The sequence below is a fragment of the Eurypyga helias genome, unplaced genomic scaffold (assembly GCF_000690775.1).
Source record: "Eurypyga helias isolate BGI_N326 unplaced genomic scaffold, ASM69077v1 scaffold11078, whole genome shotgun sequence".
Lineage (NCBI taxonomy): Eukaryota > Metazoa > Chordata > Aves > Eurypygiformes > Eurypygidae > Eurypyga > Eurypyga helias.
Genome location: NW_010268955.1, coordinates 34,369 through 56,052, shown reverse-complemented (window position 1 = coordinate 56,052; position 21,684 = coordinate 34,369). Strand labels below are relative to the sequence as shown.

The 21,684-nt window shown below is 46.5% G+C and overlaps 1 protein-coding gene across 1 annotated transcript in view; it reads right to left on the bottom strand.

Moving 5' to 3' along the window:
- MAPKBP1 (mitogen-activated protein kinase binding protein 1) overlaps positions 1–21,684 on the bottom strand; it is a gene marked incomplete at its 5' end in the record, with an annotated part of 69,869 nt that overhangs the window by 32,080 nt on the left and 16,105 nt on the right. Inside the window, 10 exons of the mRNA XM_010157926.1 lie at positions 3–55; positions 973–1,119; positions 2,120–2,309; positions 4,485–4,645; positions 5,188–5,205; positions 5,793–5,975; positions 6,806–6,943; positions 9,855–10,025; positions 13,107–13,164; positions 13,734–13,796. Coding sequence (XP_010156228.1) covers positions 3–55; positions 973–1,119; positions 2,120–2,309; positions 4,485–4,645; positions 5,188–5,205; positions 5,793–5,975; positions 6,806–6,943; positions 9,855–10,025; positions 13,107–13,164; positions 13,734–13,796 — 1,182 coding nt within the window. The remainder of the gene's footprint in view (positions 1–2; positions 56–972; positions 1,120–2,119; positions 2,310–4,484; positions 4,646–5,187; positions 5,206–5,792; positions 5,976–6,805; positions 6,944–9,854; positions 10,026–13,106; positions 13,165–13,733; positions 13,797–21,684) is intronic.

Sequence of the window (21,684 nt, the reverse complement as noted above, 5' to 3'; positions counted from 1 at the left end):
CAGTGTCCAGAAGTACCTGAGTGTTGTCATCTACATAGATGATTTTCATCAAGTCCTGGGGATACAGTAGAGCCAAAAATATTAACTAGTCACAAAACATTAAAGTGAAGCATCTGCCTTAGAAACTGGGTTCCTGGACAACATATACACTTCAGTGGCAGTAATGCTGAAATTGGTGTGATCTTTTAGGTAGGAGCAAGCCCTCAGCCCCTTCGTACTGTAGGATGGAAGTTTCACAGCCAGGTTTCACAACAACCCTTTGCAAAAGATCTCCTTTCAAGCTAGAAACTAACTATTGTGCATCTCCCGCACAATAGACAAGCTCTGGGGTTAGTGATTACAATGCGGTAGGTCAGGAATCTGAGACTTCTAGGGATCATTCAGGTCAGTCCACATCTATTGAGAACCCTCTAACAGAAAAAGCAGGAGTTTTTTACACCATGAGCAGATTTCTGAGAGCAGGCGGGTCAGGAACTGTGCCCATGAAACTTCCAACACTACTGAGAACAGAAGCAAATGTCCATAAGTAATCCCTGTTCTGTATGAGTATTGCCCTTTTATAGAGATGAAGTGAGTGTAAACCATTTCTCATCCAATTCTCCCAACCCACTGCCTCATTTAATGCACCTTTTCCAAACAAATCTTAAAGTGGTTACACATTAGAGATGGAGAAACAGCTCTCCTGAAGCATATGGCATGAGGTCTTCTGGAAGGGACTAAGCTTGGCAAACCCTTCGGTGGTTTATGGAAACAGCAATAGTCTCAGGACCACTCCAAACAAACTCTCTTTCCACCTGATACTCCCTCCATGTTTCTTCAGGTTCATACGTTTTACCAGACTTGTGCTCTGCTTACAGAGAAGCCTGTGTTGACTTAGAGGTCCAAAGAAGTTTGGGCCTTAACTTGGGAATACCTGTGCATGAGGAAGAGCAACCCCAATGGCAAGGAGGCGATCAAAGCCTGGGATCTTACATTGCTGAGGATGTTGCGGTGCAGGGCTGTGCCATGAATGTTGGAGCTCTCAGTGTTCCACAGACGAATGGTGTTGTCAGAGGAGCAGGTGATAAAGGAACCAGGGGGGAGGCATGACTGATTGTTGTCCTTCACCTCTGGATACATCTAAGGGCAGGTAAAATCAATGGCTGAATGAGACTGCCTGGCACCTGGCATTCTAGACACCGGTAGCAAGCTTCAAAACAAAATGGGTAAAAGGGCTGTCCTCTCTGTTTTGTAAAGGCGAGAGCCAGCCAGTTGTCCTAATGAAAACCTGTCTGCAGACCAGAGCTTCATATTCATTTCAAACCAATGTTCACTAAGCTTCCCTGAATGCAGAACAGCCCCTTAAGAAGCAGGCAACAAGCCAGCATCCTTTGTTTCTAACAGTTCAAAGAGCACACAATGATCATGTAACAACCACCCTGCACGGTTGTTCTTAACACTCAACTACTACTGTTGATTTATAATTCAGAAGGAAAGGGAAAGATGCAATTAAATAAAAGCAAGAAGAGCCTTCAACCTCATCCCACTTTCTTTCCACTTCCCCCTTTCCTGACCACTGTTGGATATATTTCAGCATATTAACAATTAGATTGTTTCCTGTACTTCCTTTCCCTCCCTCTGAGGGAATGCCAACCAGACAGACTGAAAGATGGCAGCCATTTGACAGGTTAATTCAGGATGCCTTGGCAAACATGTTAATAAGAATCTGAGTTGAGATCTTATCCCTTGTTTCATTCCTTTGACTTGGGAGCACTTCCTCACCACAGTCCTCAAAATTTCTTTCAGGTCAGCAGTAGACTCTTGGGCATTTTCTGAAAGGAGCCTCCTGCATCCAGCTGTGTCCAGTTCTGCCCCTGTCCCACCTCTCACCTTTTAATGGTGAGATTTTTACCTGTAACACAGCGTGTCTAACGCACTTGGTCAGCCACTGCAGGGCAGCCAGAAACTGTTCCCAGCTCCAATTCAAGCCCCGTAACAACCACACTAACCACAGGAGGAAATCACAGTCAATTCTTTCTCTGTGCAGTAAGTGCCGGCATTCAAATCTGGCAGCTCTTCAGATGACCTCCTCAGCTGCAACTTGCAAATCCAACCCTGGTGTCAACTGCAGACAACATACCTCGATGTTCCACACACAGGAGGAGTGGTACAAAGCGGAGTACACCTTGCCCACTTTCTTCGGGTCTTTGACATCCCACACATACAGGCTGTGGTCATTGTAGACACAGGAAAGCCACTGGTTGGTGGGGTCAAAGGTCAAGGCAATCGTGTCTGGATACTTCGCATCAGCCATACCAGAGAAAAGACGACTGTTCAAAGAGAGAACAATAGGCTAGTTAACTTGCACTCTCCTGGAGTCAGAGCAAGGGGGCGAAGCATGAGAGCTCAGATTCTCTGCAGGGTGCTGGCGGGGTGAACAATACACTGTGGCGTATATAGGTAAAGGGAATAGCTGGCTGGGAAGAAAGCCCAGAGTCCCAAAAGAAGCTGGGAAAGTCCCACGGCAAAAGTCATTCTCCTTGCCATCCAACCCAAAAGTCCCACCACAGACAGGCAATCTTTTCCCTGAAGGAGGATCAAAACAGCACACTTACTCATCACTGGCGATGGTGACCATCGTTTACCCCTACGTAACCAGGTGGTAAAATCCAAGTCAAATAATCTCAAAACAAAAGGGGAGGGGGAGGATCATCTTTTGGTGGGTACTATATTTTGTTTACTGACTGCAGGTACTTTTCTAGCTCTTCTGCTTAGTCCTGTACAAGTACTGCACTCAGAAGACAGGAGCAGATCCGCACAAGGGACAAAGGAATGATCCATTTCAGCGCCCGCTTGTCTGACATCCCTGCCCCACACCCAGGTCAGCTTGGTACTACTTGCAGCGGCTCATGAGATGGGTATAGTCATTTCTAGATAGGCAAGCTCTCTGATTCCAACCTAAAACCAGAAGAATTCTGCAGAGCAAAGAAATGCCTCTTTCCTCAGGTCAGACCAAGATCACGCCATGTGAACCCTGTATCTCCTCTACAGGGGTCCTCTGTTAAATCCTGCTGCCATGCACATAAAGAAGGAGCTGCTTTTTTGACCTGAGGTGAACACAGCCATCCCACAATGACACTAACGATATCAAACAAGGTGATTATAGCCAGAGCGGCAGGGTGTTGAGAGCAGGTAATTTAAAAGGAGTGATGGAGATGCAGGGATGAGGGTCAAAGTGCATGTAGCACACCAGACAAGTGGAGCCCTGCTTCTGCCAGTGCAAAGCTCTGAGGGCTAGAAGAGCGCAGCCAGGTCCTGTCGAAAAATCAAGTCGTTGACACCACTGTGGGCAGTTCATTGCAGGCAACTGGTATCCCACAGAGGCACTCTGGCATGCACAGGAATATAAGGAGTCCTGTGTTTTCAAGCTTCTTTGGAAGTAATAAAAAGGAAAAAAAATTGTTGTCAAGATTGTAATCAGTGCTACAAACATGTTTAAGAATCACATGAATATTTCTGCTCTACTGATGCAGGAAAGCAGCAGAGTATTTTTAAAGGGTCCATGCATACGATTGCTTGACTTCAGCACTACCAGAAACTGGTAACATTTTAAATTGAGAGAATTGCTTTTCCAGCTCCCTTATTGGAATATCATTATCTCCCACTGATCTTCTGGAGGACTAGAGGTCTATACAGTGCACTGTTTGAATCTTTACCTCAAGTTCCCCAAAAAAAGTTTAGAGAAAATCTGTTGGGACACAAGAAAAGCAGAAGAAAAAAAAAAAAAGGATTCATACACCTTTGGATTTCTTTCCCCACTAGTGACAGAAGTGAAAGAGGGCAACAGAAGAAGATTGGGAAAGCCTCCAACCACGACTGGCAAACAGCAACACATGAAGGGTTTTCTTCAGCATATGCCTCCACAAGCTGGCAGACGGAACTGTATGGAAATCACACTACTCGTCACTGAGGGTGATGACAGAGAGCCAAGGCAGAAGATACTAGAACAAGGTAAGAAACCAAGACAGCAAAAGGCACAAAATCAAGGAAGAAAGACCACAGGCAATAGTCAGAGCTTTAGGTCTATAAAAGATTGCAAGGGAGCCCTTGAAAAAGTGCCCCATGAGAGCCTGGGCATCTTTTAGCAACATCATTATCTTGCTACGGAGGAGAGTCTTCAGCCCTTACCAGTGATAAGCAAAGGATGTGCCATGGTACAGGAACAACAGAAGTGTACCACAGCATCCTGTGCCCTCTGCCTGCGTGCTCATAGCAACTAATGTCAAAAGGCCCCAGACCCAGCAATCCCAGGGAGAGGAAGAGCAAGGTGTGCTGTGTAGTCCAGCAACCAGCTGCAGGCTGTAGCCCAGCCACACAAGGCAAGTCTGCAGGGAGATCTGCCAAAGGCTGCCAATTCAAATCCATAAAAAGAGCACACTCCAGATGGCAAAGGTCTGGGGAACAACCACAAGGCTCCCTTGCTCCCTTCCACCTCTCCACAGTACCTGGCCTCAGTCACACTCGCGATGTCTGTTCCCAGGAAGTGCGGTTTTGGCAGCGTGGTGACAAAGTGGAGGTTCAGAGGGTTAAAAATCCGCACGGTGCCATCAGCGCAGCCACAGAAGATGTAGTCATGGTTCACAGAGATGCAGTTTGCCACAGTGGTCTGGGGAGGACATAGCACACAATAAGGCGAATAAGCAATGCACTCTCACTGAAAAGGGCACCAGACACAGGACAGGAGAATAAGGAGAACAGCAAATTGACAGACAAAGGAGTCATGGTCAGAAGAGCTGAAGTGAAGTCAAACCCTGGGAAAAAGGAAAATCCTAAAACTCTGATTTTCCTTCCTGAGGAGCTTCCCAGCCAAGGTCCATGAGAAATTCCAAGTGGTTAAGGAAAAAGTCCAGTTCCTTTGCCACCCACTGTGGCGGGAGATTAGCAGAGCTACACGTTTGCTCCAGCTGAGTCTTACTCTGAGCACTGTTCTTTGTTCTTCTGACATTCAGCATCACTGGCAGGCAAGCAGGCCCTCACCCTGTACTAGCAAGCCAATACATTACCTGTTACAAGGGGATAAGAACAGAAAAAAAAAAAATGGATTTTTTCCCCCCTCCCACTGGGATCTGTACAAATGGCAGAAAATGGTACAGAATGGAGTGTTGTGATACGGGGATGAGTTCAACGCCAAACCTTTTTCCAACTTACTGTGAAGCTGTCTGTATTCTGAGCGAGAGTGAAAGGCAGATTTTAGAGAGCAAAGGAAAGAAAAGAAGAGGCATTTCACTTGAGAGAAAGCGTGGAAAGATTTTTTCCCTTGACTTTAATACACTGTATCCTTTCAGGTAGGCATCTAACATTCCATTGAAAGGAAAACAAGCACAATCATATTCTTAACTGTGGGCCAGCCTGGTGGTTTAGAACAGCCAAACCAACGAGTACCTTGGGAACCTGCATTTGAGACGTACAAGCCAAGTAAGACACTGCCAGAGTGGGTAGAAATCAGAATCCTTCTAAAAATCCTACTTGTCCAGGCCAAGCCAGGAGGGACAAGAAAGGGGTTGCAAAAGCTACATCAGAACACTGCTTTGTCAGAAGGGCAGCAGCTGAAGCTTGAGAATGAAAAAGCCTCGACGATTAATAAAATCCCTTTGCCAAGAAGCAATGCTATTTTTGCCTGGCCTTGTGCAGTAAATCACAAAGTGGCAGAGGCCCAGTGACTGGTGATCAGCTTGCACTCCCTAAGTGACCTTATTATTTGTTGTTCTTGGTGTGCTTTGGCAGGCAAAATATTGCAGGATAGGAGGACTTACCCTCAGCTCCACCCACTTGTCTAGCAGCCTTTTTTCATTGAATTCACAAAGCAGGCCTGAGGATGTGATACAGAAGGTGCTGTCGGCTTTTTTGCCCCTTCCACACGCCACGTCCGCAAAGAAGTTGTTCCTCAGTTCTCCAAGCAATCCCGAGCGACCTAGCAAGGGGACTGTGGCATTGACCTACCAATAAAAAACCCAGTTTGTTAGCAACAGAGCAAGGCATTCCAAGCAGATAGGCATTTTTTAGAACGTCAAGCCTTGCGTGCTGAAGTGCCTTCAAGAGAGAGAGCTGCAAACAGCCTAGAGGAGGGGTAGCAACACGTTTTACTTTCTGCACACCCACTGGTTGCACAGTGTATTGGGAGCATCAGTAGTAGGTAACAGTGGAACAGAACACTATTAGCGCCACCAAAACTGTGTATCCAAACATCTGACCCAAAGACAGCAGATCAATCACTAGAAAAAACAGTGATGGTTCTTCCATGGCCAATCTGTGATTTATACCAAATGTCAAAGCAGGGTCCAAGCAGGAAGTAAGAACATCTGTTCATGGGCATGCAGAAAAATTATCATACGTGGACTCTGTCCTCCAGGTGAGAATAAAACAGCTAAAAGTTTAAACACTTCAGTTGACACTTGAAAATAACATTCACCACCTTCTGAGATGCTCGTAGCAACATCAAACAGCTCTCCCTTCCTCTGTGCTCCAAGGAGTTCAATGACTGCAGCTCTTCTCTGAGTTTCTTTTGTCCCCCAGTGTATGTGACTACTAAAGAACACGTATGCTGCTATACAGCTCCAGGAGCCATGTCCCTACCTCAGCACAGGATAAGACAAGCTTTTGGTGCCTTTGGGGCTACCAGCCCATGGGGAGATTGAGACTCAAGAGCCAGGGGTGGCAGGCAATCCTTGAATCCTGCCCAAATCAAACGGTTCCCACTTCCCACAGCTTACTGGAGCAAAATCGACCCTGCTGTAAGATGGAACTGCTTGTTCACATCTTCTCTCACCTTGGAGGTTTTGCTGTCATCCAGGTACCAGAACTTGATGTGTCGATTTCCAGCAGTGACAAAGTAACTGCAGTCCTCCGAGAATGACACGGCTGTCACTTTACTTGAGACTTTGTTGGCTGCCACTACAATGTTTTTCTGGAAACATAATTGTTTAGATAACTGAATTTCTTTGCTCAGAAGCAAAGGAAATGCATTTCAATTACAGGCATATATCCAGTACAAGCGCTGCAGCAGGGAAAAGTCAAGGCCCAAACTACTCCCCATTCACCCCTGAATACCCCTCCCGAGCATTAACTGGGAACACTGATTTGGCAGACAGCACAATTCACATTTTCAGTCAATTCCACTTCCACACTGACTGGGATCGAGAACAAATCAACAGGCACTAGTGCCTGCAGGAACGTGCTGTCTGAGCCTTGACATACTGGTTTCACAATCACCGGGAGCTCAGAGCAAACCCATTTCCCTTTCTAAACAGCAAAAGCACACGTAGGCCAGCACAAGGAGGAGCTCTCCCAGCCTCCAGGCAGCAATGAGGGCAAGGCACCCAAGATGGGAAACAGGGGGTTTCCACTGGGAAACCAGTCCTGGTTCTTCCATAAATTCTCTCTTCTCTTTAAAGACATGATGCTTTATGGAAAGACCCAAAACATGAGGAGACCATGCCTGTATTGGGAGGGACAAAGCAAAATCTGCTACACCTCAAATGTGTGCCTCAAAACAAACGTCAGAAGTCTGGGAAAGGAGGAAGAACACGTCAGAACAGAAAACAGGAATGGACACGGCCCAAGTAGAACAATCAGATGGCAGGAGCCCCACGTCCACAATACCAGTACTCATTTTCCTGTCTTTCCCCAGGGATTGGTGAAAGTGAGAATAAAAAAGTTTCCCCTTCTGCCTGTGGTGGGTTTTCAACCATGCAGCACATGGCTTATGACCATGCATCGCTTCTGATTCTCGCTCTGTTTCTTTTACCCCTCCTTTCAGGGACTTGGTCTTCCCAACGCAATGCCCTCGGCACACAAGCAATGCCACGCTGAGGGCCCCGTTGGACAACATGCTGACAGGACTGAAGAAACTAGGAATAGAGGAGTCTAGGCTGCTGCACCGTCACCATGGAGGACCCCTCAACCTAGACTGGGGGAAAAGCAAGGGGGACAGCCATTAACATAATTTCTTCTGAGACAGTGCACAGAGAAAAGCTTAGGACTCTTGCAGACCTCAACATCTGGACCATTGTTGTGGTCTTTCTTCAAGAATGCAAGGGAACCCTACAGACAACAGGGGTTTGCTTTTCCATCGCAGTCAAATGACTGAGCAAGTCTCCCAGCAGGAAAACCAGCAAAATAGAAGCAGCAGCACAGTGGGTAGAAGGGTTGTGGTTAGAAGTGCAGGAAAGTGCTTCAGGAGATGTGTTTTCACATCTTAGTCTCTTATTCTTCTTTGACTTTACTCAGGTAAAGTGTTTCTAGTTTTGGTGCCCAGCCTACAGAAGAGAGACTAGCTGGACCTCCTGATAGTCATGGTCTGGAGCATATGCCTAAAGTGTGTGTTCTTCAGTGCAGAAGGGTGAGACAGTCCTTACCTCACAAGCTCTCATGCACATAATTATAAATAGGATCAGTGAGCAGAGAAACCTGCATAAGCAAGGGAAAACAAAGCTACGTGTAGTCAGTCCCACACATGCCGTGCATTATGACCATCTCCAAAGTCACTACTTTCATTTGAATAACTAGAAAGAACCAAAAGGCTGAACACTCTATTTTCAACACTGACACATACACGTTTTATCACTACACAGTTCAGTTACACAAAAAAATAGCAAGGTGAAGCTCCAGCTCATGCAGGAGAAAACCAACGGTGAGATCTTAAATTAAGGCCCAGGAAATGTGATGTAGAAAGTAACATACTAAATGAGCACAGACTTACAAGCTGCAAGAGAAGAGAAGGCTCCAGGGAGACCTTATAGCAGCCTTCCAGTACTTAAAGGGGGCCTACAGGAAAGAGGGGAGGGACTCTTTATCAGGGAGTCTAGTGATAGGACAAGGGGTAATGGGTTCAAACTGAAAGAAGGTAGATTTAAATGTGATACTCAGAAGAAATTCTTCTCTGTGGGAGTGGTGCCCAGAGGTTGCCCAGAGAAGCTGTGGATGCCCCATCCCTGGCAGTGTTCAAGGCCAGGCTGGATGAGGCTTTGAGCAACCTGGTCTAGTGGAAGGTGTCCCTGCCCATGGCAGGGGAGTTGGAACTAGGTGGTCTGTAAGGTCCCTTCTAACCCAAACGATTCTATGATTCTGTGATCATGTGAGATTTATTAGATGTGTTGAAGTTTTTTTGAAAACCATATCTCTTTTAGGAAGGGTAACAGCACCTGAAGAGGTAGCAGGAGCTGAGTTAGTGCTTAGCAACTATTAATACAGAAGACTCCAAGCCTACTGACAACAAATGCTTATTTTCTTATACACAAACAGCACACACTTAAATGTTTTCTAGAGTGTAAGACACAGCCTTCGCTTCCACAGAATGCTGCCCTCAACCCAGTGGCAGACAGAGCAATCTCCCTCGGCTTTCACCCACTGGGACTTCTGTGTGTCCCCTTTCTCAGTCAGCAAGGATGGTATTAGACGGTCATAAACTCTAACAAAACAAAACCAAAACAAGCCTAGAGCATCCACTACACCACAAAAGAAATTCTTGGCTTATGAGAGTTTCCTTCCTCAACCTCCTAAGTTAGTTTGTAACAAGCCTCTAAAAAAGCACAAGGCTTTGACAAGGTTTCAAAGTTCAGACCTTTCTGACTGGACAGCAAGATGTCACACATCTCAAAGTATAGAGAATATCCCTTCACTGAAGTGACTTAGAGCTTCCCTAAGGGACCAGAGCATGCCGTCATGTCCAAAGTTGTTTGGTTTTTGACATTCATGGACAGACAACAACAACACTATTAAAACAAAACAGAAAGCAATATGGAACTGAAATATTTTATGGTCAGACTGTCTATATTTAGCAGCATCCTGTGGTCCACCCAACCTCTTGGAGAGCTTACCTTCCATGACCACACGTTGACAATCATGTCATGCTGGTACCCCACTGAAACAATGTACTTGGAGCTGGGGGAGAAGGCCACGCAGGCCACGCCGTACTTGTGCTCCTGCAGCTCAGCCACCTGGGTTCGCTCAGCCACATCCCATACCCGAACCGCTGGCATGTGTCCGCTCTGGAGGGGACAAGAACAGACATAGAACAGGAAACGTAACCCTTGAGGTCAGTCCTGACAGATCTGAGCACGCAAATGTGTGGGGGCTTGCAAAAAGATGTCTAGATGGTGCGTTCACAATAGGGTTAGACCTCAGTTCCTTCGACTCTTTAAACCCAGGTAAAGACTGACAAGCTAAGGAGCATGTGCATTTCAAGAGGTGTCTGAAAGAATAACATGATCTCCCCTGCTTTAACCCTTTTCTTATGCTGCTCACAGAACAGCCAGAGTTTTAATGCACCTCTCTGATCTTTGCAATGGGAACTCACAGTCGGCTCACAAAAAGGATCATAATAGATCCTATTTCTGGACTCGGGGAACCAAAACGCCCTCACATCCTCTGCTCCTAATGCAATGTGGACATCCAAGATCTCAAACCAGGTCATGCCATACGAAACCATGACCTGACTGTTGTGGTAACTACCAGACACCACTTGAGAGAGACCTCTGGGGGACCAGCAGTATCATCTCTGTCCCAAACATAACACAGAAGCATGCTGCCTGAAAGAGTATGGGCAGGGTAGGGTCAGAGAAAAAGACATTGAGGGAACAGAGCCTCTGGTTTTACACTTGTTCTCCAGAGAAACAGAAAGCCATAAACTTCAGAAACACCAATTCAGTACTTTGTGCCTGACAAGTCTATTCCTTTCTTTAATTACTTGTTATTAAACCAAAACAAAAACAAGGCACACAAGGTGAGCTGAACTGCTGACCAAAAATGTGCCTGATGGGCAAATCCTACTCAAAAGCCTGCTCATCATTTCACACTGAAGTCTGTCAAAACAGTAGCTTGCAAGGTAACATATCCATGGCAACATGGCAAAACGGTACCTTTTCTTATCAGTTTTAAGTCAGTCATTTGATTGTGTGGGTGAGGCAAGTCTGATCACAAGGAGAAGTCAAAGCTCTAAAAGTCAGAGCTGTGCATGCTTTAATTGTGTTGTTCAATATTTTTGCCAAGTGACTGCGTGTAGCCCGGAAAAATGCCGTGGTCAGATTTTACTGCAGTTGGCACAGTACTCCCCTCCTGCAAGGCAGAGGTCAGGTCTGAAGGTGGCTGGCAAGATATTACAATGAGCTGAAATCTACTGCTCTTCAAAGCAATTTCTGTCCTTAACCACATACATACGAGTGTGTATATACATAAAGATATACATATATGTGTGTATATATACACATACATACACACACACACATATATATATGTCCTAACACCTGAGTATACACCCCAAGACCTTAAAAAATCAAATTCTTATTCCATCATTTTAAAAAATGCTCACCAAAAGTGAGGTCTGTGTGATTCCCATGGATGAAGAATCTATTACCCCATGGGAAATTTAAATAAAAGAAAAAAAAAGATAAATATTTTCCCCTGCATTTGAAATATACAAAAGACATCTAATATATACGGCGGCCAAGGACTAACTTCCATGGTCTCCTTCCTGAAAAGCCAGTCATGCAGAAAAATAAGGTGTCACTAGGTGGAATCAGCATGAGGCTGCTGAAAGCGAGCTTGACAAAGGGAACTCAGAAAGCACCCAGGGGACAGGGGCTGAACTAAGACGAGAGCTGTGGCACCGGCAGGGGACACTGCTACACCAAGTAGTAACTCCAACGTCAAACACGTGGGTGGGTACCAAATGCGCAATGGTCTTGGGACAGGGCAAGAGGAGACATGTTTTGCAACAAGGGAGAAAAAAAAAAAAGAAACAAAACAAAACCACACACCAAAACTTTCAAGTATAACTGGAAATGCTTTAAAAAAAAAATCTGAACTTGCCATTTACCCCAATGAAGATTCAAACTGAAAAGCTTGCATTGCCAGTAAGAAAAATACCCACTTCATTTTTCACCACTTTTCCTACTCCATATGAAAAGAAGAGAGCACCAAAAATTTAAAAAAAAAAAAAAAAGGAAAACAAAAAGAATAGAAGGCACCAGAATCAACAGAACTAACAGCAGGAAGAAAAATAAACCAAACACTATAATTTAAATATAAAAGCGTTTTTAATACACTAAGACTTCTACAGTAAAGCAGCATTAAAACAAATTACAGCTACAAAACCTCATGCTTTCACTTAGCATTAATAACAACAGTATCTGATGCTCCAATGGAAAATTTTGTGCTTACTTATTTTCTGTGTCAAGGTAGCCTCCATCCCAAAACACTGCTGTTTCTATCCTTGGCCTGATCCATGCAGGATTTGAGCTCAGCTTGGCAGTCCCCCAGTGACATGACAGCTGCCACCATGGTGGCTGCATTGTGGAACTCTAAAGCAAATAGCCTCCGTCTTGACATCTTCGACACAGGGCTGTGGCACACTTCTCTCTGTGGCTGAGGATCAGGAGGGGACCTGCCTGTTTCCCAAAAGCTCCCTCCCCACATCTTACGGCAGTACTGAGACTGGTGGTAAATTACCATTAATCACACACAAGAGCAAACTGAGCCCAACCATATGGAGAACAGTCAGCATTTCTGTGGATTTCAAACATCCAGCAATTCCAGCCTCGTGTCTTGAACTTCTAATCTAGAACAGACACACATTGCACTCATCCTTACTCTCCCCCCTGGGCACATTTGGAAGAAGGAAGCAATTGTCGCCCCCAGCCAAACATACAATTCCAAACCACAGGCACCAGCATCTTCTGTCACTAAAGCTCCATTCCACATTTTCCACAACAGTTACTGGCTTCAGTTACTTCCTGAAATCCTACAGGGACAATGCTAAACTCAGACCAAGATTAAGGACCATCCAAGCACTCGTCACTGATGCTAGAGTAAAGCTGTGCTGTGCATCCTTCCACTTACTTTCACTCTGCCTTCAGCCCACAGACACCATCCCAGAAGATCCTCTCCCCAAGCTGATGAGAGACAACACGCTAAAAAGCTGCCAGCAGGAGCACCCAGAGGCACCCAGAATCCAGTAGATCCACCCAAAATAGATTTGTCTGTGTCAAGGCACTGGCTTCTCTCTTCTAACACCCTCTGCTCTGCTTCAAAAGGTGATGGACAAGGTGTGCCCTCCCTCCTCTCACACTTACCTCTCCTGTAACCAAGTATTTTCCATCTGGAGAGAAAGCAAGTGCTGTAATTGTTTTCCTAAAACAGAGAAAATTTCAATGAGAAACATTTCCAACATGTGATTTCATTTCAATAGGTCATGACTGGGGAGTAGGTTGGGACGAACTGGAAGGAGTCTGAAGTCACACATAATAGCCTGACACAATCGTTTCGCTTCACCAGAGGTCTAGCATGTGCCACAGGGATTCTCTGTTGCCCAAGTCTCAAGCAGCATGCCTACAGCACCAGAAAAGCTCCAGAAGCCAAGGTCCATCCTTGTGCCCGTATTCCAGATGCAGGACCGTGTCCCAGTCCTGGCTTCAATAACGAGGTCATAGTTTTAGGTGGAGGAAGACTGCTAACATGGATTTCTAGTAAGACCTCTTCCACGTCATGTTAGCAGGTCCTTGTGGGACCACGATGTTTATGAGGTGGGGCCTCATCAGCAATAACACCTCACGTTAGAAGGAGCTGGAGTCAAACCGGCGGGCAGCCCCCACTGAGGGGATTTAGCCTGGAGCAACAGCAGCTCCTGCACGACACTCAAGCCATAAAAACCTTGACTTCAGCCCCCACAGAAAGCAAGCCCATCTTAAAGCTTCACTCACCTGGAACTGTTTAGAATATGGTGCTGCTTGTTTTTTCTGGGGTTGAACAGCACAACAACACACCTAGACGGAGAAACAGAAGAACAAAAAGAGTTGCCATGACCATGCGTATAAAGAAAACCAAAGAGCTATCTTTGCTGGCAGAGCAGCAGCAAAGGCATCCCTAAATAGCTCTTCCATTGCTTAATCTCACAGACTGAGTTGGGGTTCACCAGAAAACACAAAGGAAAAGAGCAGCCTAGAGGGGAATCGCAAGCGATTGTTGAGAAGTACCACATATGCTAGCACCATAAACAATTACCTTTCCAGCATCTGGGAGCATCTTCACATCCCCTGCCGTAAAAGTGACCCTATGGACTGGGCACCAAACCAGCATGCCTAGGCCAGAGTAAGAATGTCAGGAAGAAGGAAGGAGGGGATCTTTCAGAAAAGCTTTCAGGGGAGAGGAGGGGGGTACAGGGCCTAAATTTCTGTGCCTTGCCCATAACACTAGACAGGACAGAAAGTGTTAGGTATAGCACAAGAGGTGGCTGGTCAGTTAAGGAATGAGATATATAATGCCAAAAACTACTGACTCAAGGGATGTATCTGAATAAACAATTTGCTCGGGGGCACTGCAGAAATCTCTCAGCAAGATGAACTGCAAAAGCAAGCAGTAGTAAACTCCTGGTAAGCAATATAATCACCTCCATCACAGGACAGAAAGTGTTAGGTATAGCACAAGAGGTGGCTGGTCAGTTAAGGAATGAGATATATAATGCCAAAAACTACTGACTCAAGGGATGTATCTGAATAAACAATTTGCTCGGGGGCACTGCAGAAATCTCTCAGCAAGATGAACTGCAAAAGCAAGCAGTAGTAAACTCCTGGTAAGCTATATAATCACCTCCATTGGGAGCAGCTCAGGTGCTGATTGGGAGGGGAGAGAAGGAGAAGTGGCCCCACTCCCCACTAATCTTGCCCATAGCACATCTTGGTGCCTCAGCCCACCACAACCAGCCTGGGCCATGTACTGGAGCCTTCCTCACTCTCCCCAAACACCCTACACACGCAACACCATGTTTCATAGCAGAAAACACACAGCCCTTACTGCCCCCTCCCAAAAAGGGAATAAAAGGAAGAGGAAAAGTGGCCTCAGGTAGAACAGCAATTGCCCTAATGACCTTGTGCTCTGCCTCTCACTTCACCTCTGAAACAGACATTGTGCATTTTGCCTGTCCCTGTGCTTGTAGATGCTGCCAGTGCTCAGAGTTCTGGCTCCTCCTTCGCTGCGGTGCCAGGGGATCACTGTGGGATGTCCCTGCTCTACTGCCAGCAGCCCTCGCCACGCTGGGGACTTCACTCACGTCACCATCGCGCTGGAGCTGGCCCTCAACGCGTGCCAGGCTACAGACGTCAGTCCGGGGGGAGAAGCAGGACAGAGAAGTCGAGTTGGCCTGAAGGAGCCCAGCAGAAAGGCTGAAGCATCGCAGAAACGCACAGCAGCACCTCACCAACATTTTGACACAGGCAGGGCCCCTCAGCTCACCTCAGCGCCTTGCTGCCCAGCACAAGAGCCTTCGGGCTCCTCTCCAGCAGCAGGCAGTGTTTAGCAGTGCTGCAGGCACAGCTCGGGGTTGGCAGGGACCTACGATGTCTCTAGCACCTTCTCACTTCAGCTGACGTTTCCCTTGGTCTGACCAGGCTACCTTGCCAGAAGAGGTGTAAATTTTGAAACGGAGAAGAGAGCAGAATGGAGGACTGACACACCAAGACCTTGAGCTCAGAGTTCTTGGCTCAACCTGTCACACTTCATTAACATTGCTAGCTCAAAGCAGACATCCAATGTGTTAACCTCCACTCCCAAGATATGCCACTCACACTCCATTAGATTACTCCTCTCAACCCATGCCATTCCACCTACTCCTCTCCACTCATGCCCTACCCAGAAGGTCAAGGCAATAAAGGCCCCAAACTTTCATGATAGGTAAGGTAGAGAGCCATGGTTGGAGAGGTAATTTTGTGGAAGAGCAGGGAAAGTGTAAATAAGCAGTTTGTTCAGACCAGGATTAATTCTTCTGTGCTTTTAACCCTGGGGAACCAATCTGGAGAATTTCAAGTCAAAGCTATGCTATATATTTCTGAGGGATTAGTGTAAAGAAGCAGGTGGTTTGTCATCCATTAACAAGTCAGGAGAGGTTAAGCCTCGCAAATCACGAGATATGAAATAGGAAGTTAGCAGATGTGAAAATCTATCTAATACCAAGCCTCCGGCTAAGCAGAAAAGCAAAGCCAAAACCCACTATGTGGAGTCAGATATGGTTAATGGTCCAAAATCTTGCTGAGTTATGACAGGGATGAATTGTGTTCAAAGTAAACAAGAAAGAAAAAGGTCAGAAAGGATAAAGGAAAAACACGAAATTCCAGCAAAGACACTCCTACGCAGCTCTGTTTGTTTTATTGTGAGGAGAAACAGGACTTCAGAGAGGTGAACACAATCTAAACACACAAGGAAGATGCAAAAAACCAAACCATGGTCTTCAAAATCAGACAAGACAACAAACCACCTCCTAGAAAAGTATAGTGAACGACAAAGGTCCTGGGCCTTGCCATTATTAACTTAGATGACAGAGCCTTTGTCTCCTTACAGTCATTAATTTTAGCTCAGTTGCACTCCATAGTGGGCTGTCTCCCAGAAGGCGTCTTCCCCTCGTCCCAGCCCTCGGCCAAGTCTAGAGCCCACAGTGACAGCATGAGGCACCCAGCTCACGCACCCAGGCAAATCAACAAACTGCTCCAAGAGCCGAACGGTTTCTAGTGCAAGAGCAGGCAACACAAACATGGATACTTTAACTGTCTTGAGACACCCCTATGCTCAATTCACTGAGTTTGATCCGTAATTTAGAAACTCTATCTGGAAGAGGTGAGGGGAAGAGGGAAGTAAATCACAGTATCTCCCTACTGGTCAGCAAGCATTGATTTATGCCATGAAAAGGTAATTTTAACTCACAGACTTGTTGAAGTAAGGCTGCACATGGTTAAGTTGAGTTGGAAGCTAACAATTAACATAACTTGCTAATTGGTTATGACCTTTTATACCAATAGTCATTTAACCAGGATAAATTAGTCTTCTAAACTTGCTATCTTAAATCAGCTTCTACCCAACAAAAGCTACCCCACTGCTATGCTGTCTCATGCCCATTTTCCACCATCATTCTCCTGTCTGCCATACACAAGGGGAATGCAGACTCCAGCCAACCCCAAGGACACCTTATTCAGCAAGATGGCAGGCCACAAACTGCAAATCTTACAGCCGGACGGATGCTGTTCTGCAAGTCAGGAACACCCAAAACTGGCTCACTCTCAAAATGCTTGGGAAGGTGTCTAGTCCACTCCATCCTAGAGAGCACATCTCCTCAATGAGCAGAAATTAACCATTTTAGCACTTTAATCTGAGTGATCAGGGCGGCCCAGTCGCCTGTTCAGATACTCACAGCTCAGCTCATGTGGTCCCATGCAACCAGCAAGACATTCTTCAGCAGAACCTGCAGTGGTTCCCTGAACACGGTGGCTCAGAGCCCATTAGGGCTCCGGGCATGGTCTGTTTTAGCAAAGGAATTTCATCTAGCAAAATCAAGCAAGTGGAGACACTGAATGGTCAGGTCACCGACCCACCTACTCAACGCTGCCTCCAAGCCCAGCAAGGCTACCAAGCCCTCAGGAGACTCAAAGTATCTATTCCTTTCCGTTTATCCTGGCTTTAATCTTACAGCAGTTAAAATAATAAAAATAATTACCATGGAAAATTAATTGCATACAAGAACATACACCCATCTATCCATCCTCCACCCATGTCTGCTCCTTTATTCAGCATTTTGCAGCCAGAGGGATGGAAAGGATAAAAAGGAAGAAGAGAACACTTATCTTTCTGTTCCTAGCTTCCAATTGTGGATGTAGACCAAGCAAAGTACTTCAAACCTGCACTTCTATAATGGTCACATTGCATCTTTCACCTGCCCCAGCCCTTTCCCAAATTGAGGCTTTCAAAACAAATTCAAGTTCCCAAGACACCTTTGTCTGAAGAGTCCTTTTAAATGCTACCGCCACCGTGCGAACTGACTCCAAACGCACCCCACGTGGGGCCTACACAGAGAAACACTGACCCTGGTGCACACTCGCTGCTTAGGTCAACACTGCTGGCACCCGTGTTTCAGCACAACCCTACCTCCTCTGCAGCTGCGGGCAGGGCTTGATGAGCACAGCACCTTTTTAATCCACAAGTATATTCTGATTTCCAGTTATAGAAACTATTGGCTGTTGTACAAACGGTCTGTCAGCCAGCTGAGATCAAGTGTCCTGTTTGTTTGCGTGCTGGTTCCTGCAGAGGCCGTTGGCAATGGCACATATTTAAAGGTATTATTTCTAGGTCTATGATGCCATCCCACAACCCTTAAATACACCTTCCTGATGCAAGCAGCTTTTAAAAACAACTTGGTTATAGAGTCTCTCCCAGTTCTCCTCTTCCTTGTGCAACATTCAGGTAACCTCAAACACAAGGGAAGGACAGACGGTGATGGCAAAGGTTTTTGCAGCCAACCTGAGCTGTCTCCACCAGGGAGCCCATTTGGGTCAGCCAACAAGAAATCGGTGAAAGCTTCCTTGCAAAGCTTTCCAAACCTCCATGAAGGCACAGTCCTGTCTTATATGTGCACAACTGTGCACCATATATGTGGATAAAAAGCTGGTGTTGTTTCAAAGGAGGGGGGAGATGGCTGGTGTGTGTCACAGCAGTTTCCACTGGCTCCAGCAAGAGGAAAAAAATATATAAAAAAGAAGCAATTTCCCTAAGTCAGGAATGAAGAGGAATTGGACGTCAGTATCGCATTCGCATGAAGTATCTGACTCACTAAGTCGGCAGCAGTGGGTGACTCCATGCAGCTCCCCCCACCTTTACTTCTACCTTTTTTCCTTCTGGCTTTACTCCTGCTCCTACCAAAATCCTAGTTCCTGACCATTTTACTCTTCTCACTGTCCTCCTATTTCCCCGCACATCCCTTTCGTCTCAGCTGGCTTCCCCCAGCCACCTCCTCCTTCATCACTTCAGCACGCTAATAAAGGACAGATTTCTGCAGAAGTCAGTTTTCTTCTTTCCTTCCTCTGCAGGCCACACTCCCCTCCAGGGGGCTTGGGAAAATTAAAAGCCTGTGACAGCATTCCTTTCCAAGTTATCCATCAACTCAGCGTCGCCCTATCTTGTGAGCTTGAGTTCCTCCACACATGACTGGAGGCAGAGTTCATGGGTCAAGTTCTCCTCTCCTAAATGCATGCGGCCTATGCTATAAAGAGGATGCTGTATGGAGGAAAGAAAACTCCATTAAGATGTCAAAACAAACGTTGGCTTTCTTCTTTTCCCACAATATATTCCTTTCATGCTGCTGCAAGAATAAATGAAAAGAGCAAACGGTCCCGTCCCTTCGAAATGGGGCCATTTCTCCATTTCTGGCTCAGACTCTGCTCTCTTCCCCACACCCAAAGCTATTCAAATGAGAGTGCAACAGCTTCCTACGCACTAAATGCATGGAAAAGAAAAAAGACATTGATAAGAACAAAATCTTTTTTACTCTGCAGTGGTTGCTAAGGGAAGCTTGATCGGAGCGAAGGAGCGTCTACAAAAGCTGGTGTTAATTTTCTATGTGGCAACTCTTCCTGCCAAAAAGCCTCTTTAATTCACAGTCAGTGCTGGGAGCGGGTTAACAGCGATGAGAGATGATGTGCACACTGACTATGTAACTGAATAGGTACTTTCATGAAAGCTATATTAATTAAATGCACGCTGAGAAGAAAGGTGTATCTGTTGAGAGGTTAAGATCTGGGTGTCGCTGCCTGAGCAGAAAAGCCTTCAGAGCTCCCTGCACCAATTCATGACCAAGAAGATTGGGAAGGTGGGAGGCTGAGAGATGCAGCTAAATTCACGCTTCAGAAACCAACGCAGGCTGGTGAAAAGCCACGAATACAGAACAAGAAACCCACTGTGATAAAGAAAGCGAGCGATACATTTAGTGTCGCTGCAGTAATAGTGCAGGAATTTCTGATTGCCAACCGGGGACAATCAAAAGGCTGCGTGACACCCCAAATCTGCAGGAGTGAGACCTCAAACACACCACAGAACAGGCTCTGCTCCAAAAACCACATGAAGAACCAGGCCAAACTGAAGTCCAATACCTTGTCTCCAAAAGCCCAAACCTAGGGTAGAACCGGGCAGATTTTAAGACTTGTCCAGACTGTTCTCCCAGCCTCCAGAAATCTGTCATTCAGCAGTATCTTATGCCAGTGGGCACCCACACTCAAGATGAGGGAGAGCAGCACAGGAAACCGAGTCTACAAGAAGGCAGAGCTGAACTGACCAGAAGGATTTGTAGGGATAATCCCCAAAGGGACAGGGCCAGCCTCTGCTCCCCCCACCATTCACTCACCCACTGCATTGACTGACAGGGCAATGTCCAATACGAGGAGGGAGCACAAGATGGAGAAGCCAAACAGTCTCTGCCTCTGCCCAGTGTCACTTGCTTCACACAACCACAGGACAGTGCTCCGATTGCTCTCCTCAGCTGAGGTAGGGTAACACCGCTAACCACTCAATTCAACCTTCAATGGACTGACACAGAAAAGCAAGCCATGCAAGAGAACAAATATTACATCCCCAAATATGGGAGCCTCAAAATGCCCACCATCCCCACAAAAAACCCACCAACGCCTACATGACCTGAAGACATCCTGAACAGGCAACTTGCTTTCCCCACCACCTGGAGAGGATGCTGCCATCCTCACGATCTGCTGCTGCCAGCATGGTTTGTCTACACGGACAAGCTCTGCTGCAGACAAGGAGACAGGGCTGAGTGCCCAAGAAGGTCCTCCTCAGTTCCTGCCCTGCACAGGGCCAACACAAACTCCAACAGCTCCCACCATCAGCTCTCAACAGCCCCTTTAGACCTGCCAGACTGCAGCTTTAAAACAACCGGCCGCGTCTCTGACCTCAAGCTGCAGATGGCAGCGAACAGATGCACAGATCTGAAGAGACACCCAAAACACTTTAAAAAGACCTTAAAAACCCCAACACATAAATGGATGAGGAGATCCCATAAGGAGCAGAGATTGCGACTGTACTCCGGCCAAGCCAGGCCTCTATTCCCACATACGCACAGACACCGCTGAAGTTTCAGCTTTACCAGGCACAGAGGGGAGATGCTCTGCAGGAGTGTCCCTGCCTGTCTCCTGCCACAGCAGAGGTGCTGCCTGCAGGCAGGGACTAGGCTGCAGTGATTTCCATCTCAGCGTATCTTCGCCCCTCTGGAACCACGTGTGGAAACCTCCATCTTGGCATGGGAACCTCCAATGCTAGGTTATTTCAAGGTCTCTTAAGGAAGCAGAGCAGAAGAGGAGGATCCTCTGGAGCAACCTGGTCTAGTGGAAGGTGTCCCTGCCCATGGCAGGGGGGTTGGAACTAGATGGTCTTTAAGGCCCCTTCCAACCCAAACCGTTCTGTGATTCTGTGATCTTTAAAACTGGCCACCCTTCTGACACTGGGTGAATATAAGGCAGTGTGATGACTCAGGAAAACAAACTCAGTCCACGCTTTGCACAGAATGGATGAAGGGCCTAAAGACAGCCTGGGTCCTGTCTCCCACCGGGTAAGTTGTACGCAGCTCCACAGCAGCCACGCTGGAGCCAGAGACGCAGCAGAAGTGCCCTCGGGAGTGGGAGCTGCACAACAGGGAGGCACCTTTTCTGGGAGGCAAAGAGCTAAGTCAGACAGAGATTGTGAAAGACTTGGGCAAGAAGTGCATCTGGGGAAAGCAGAGGGGAGAAAAGGGCTCAGAGGAAAACCATGGAATTTAAACCAGCTTACCAACTGGGAATCATTACAATTGCAAGGAAGATGAAAATGATTCCAGTTAATTGTTATGGCTCACGG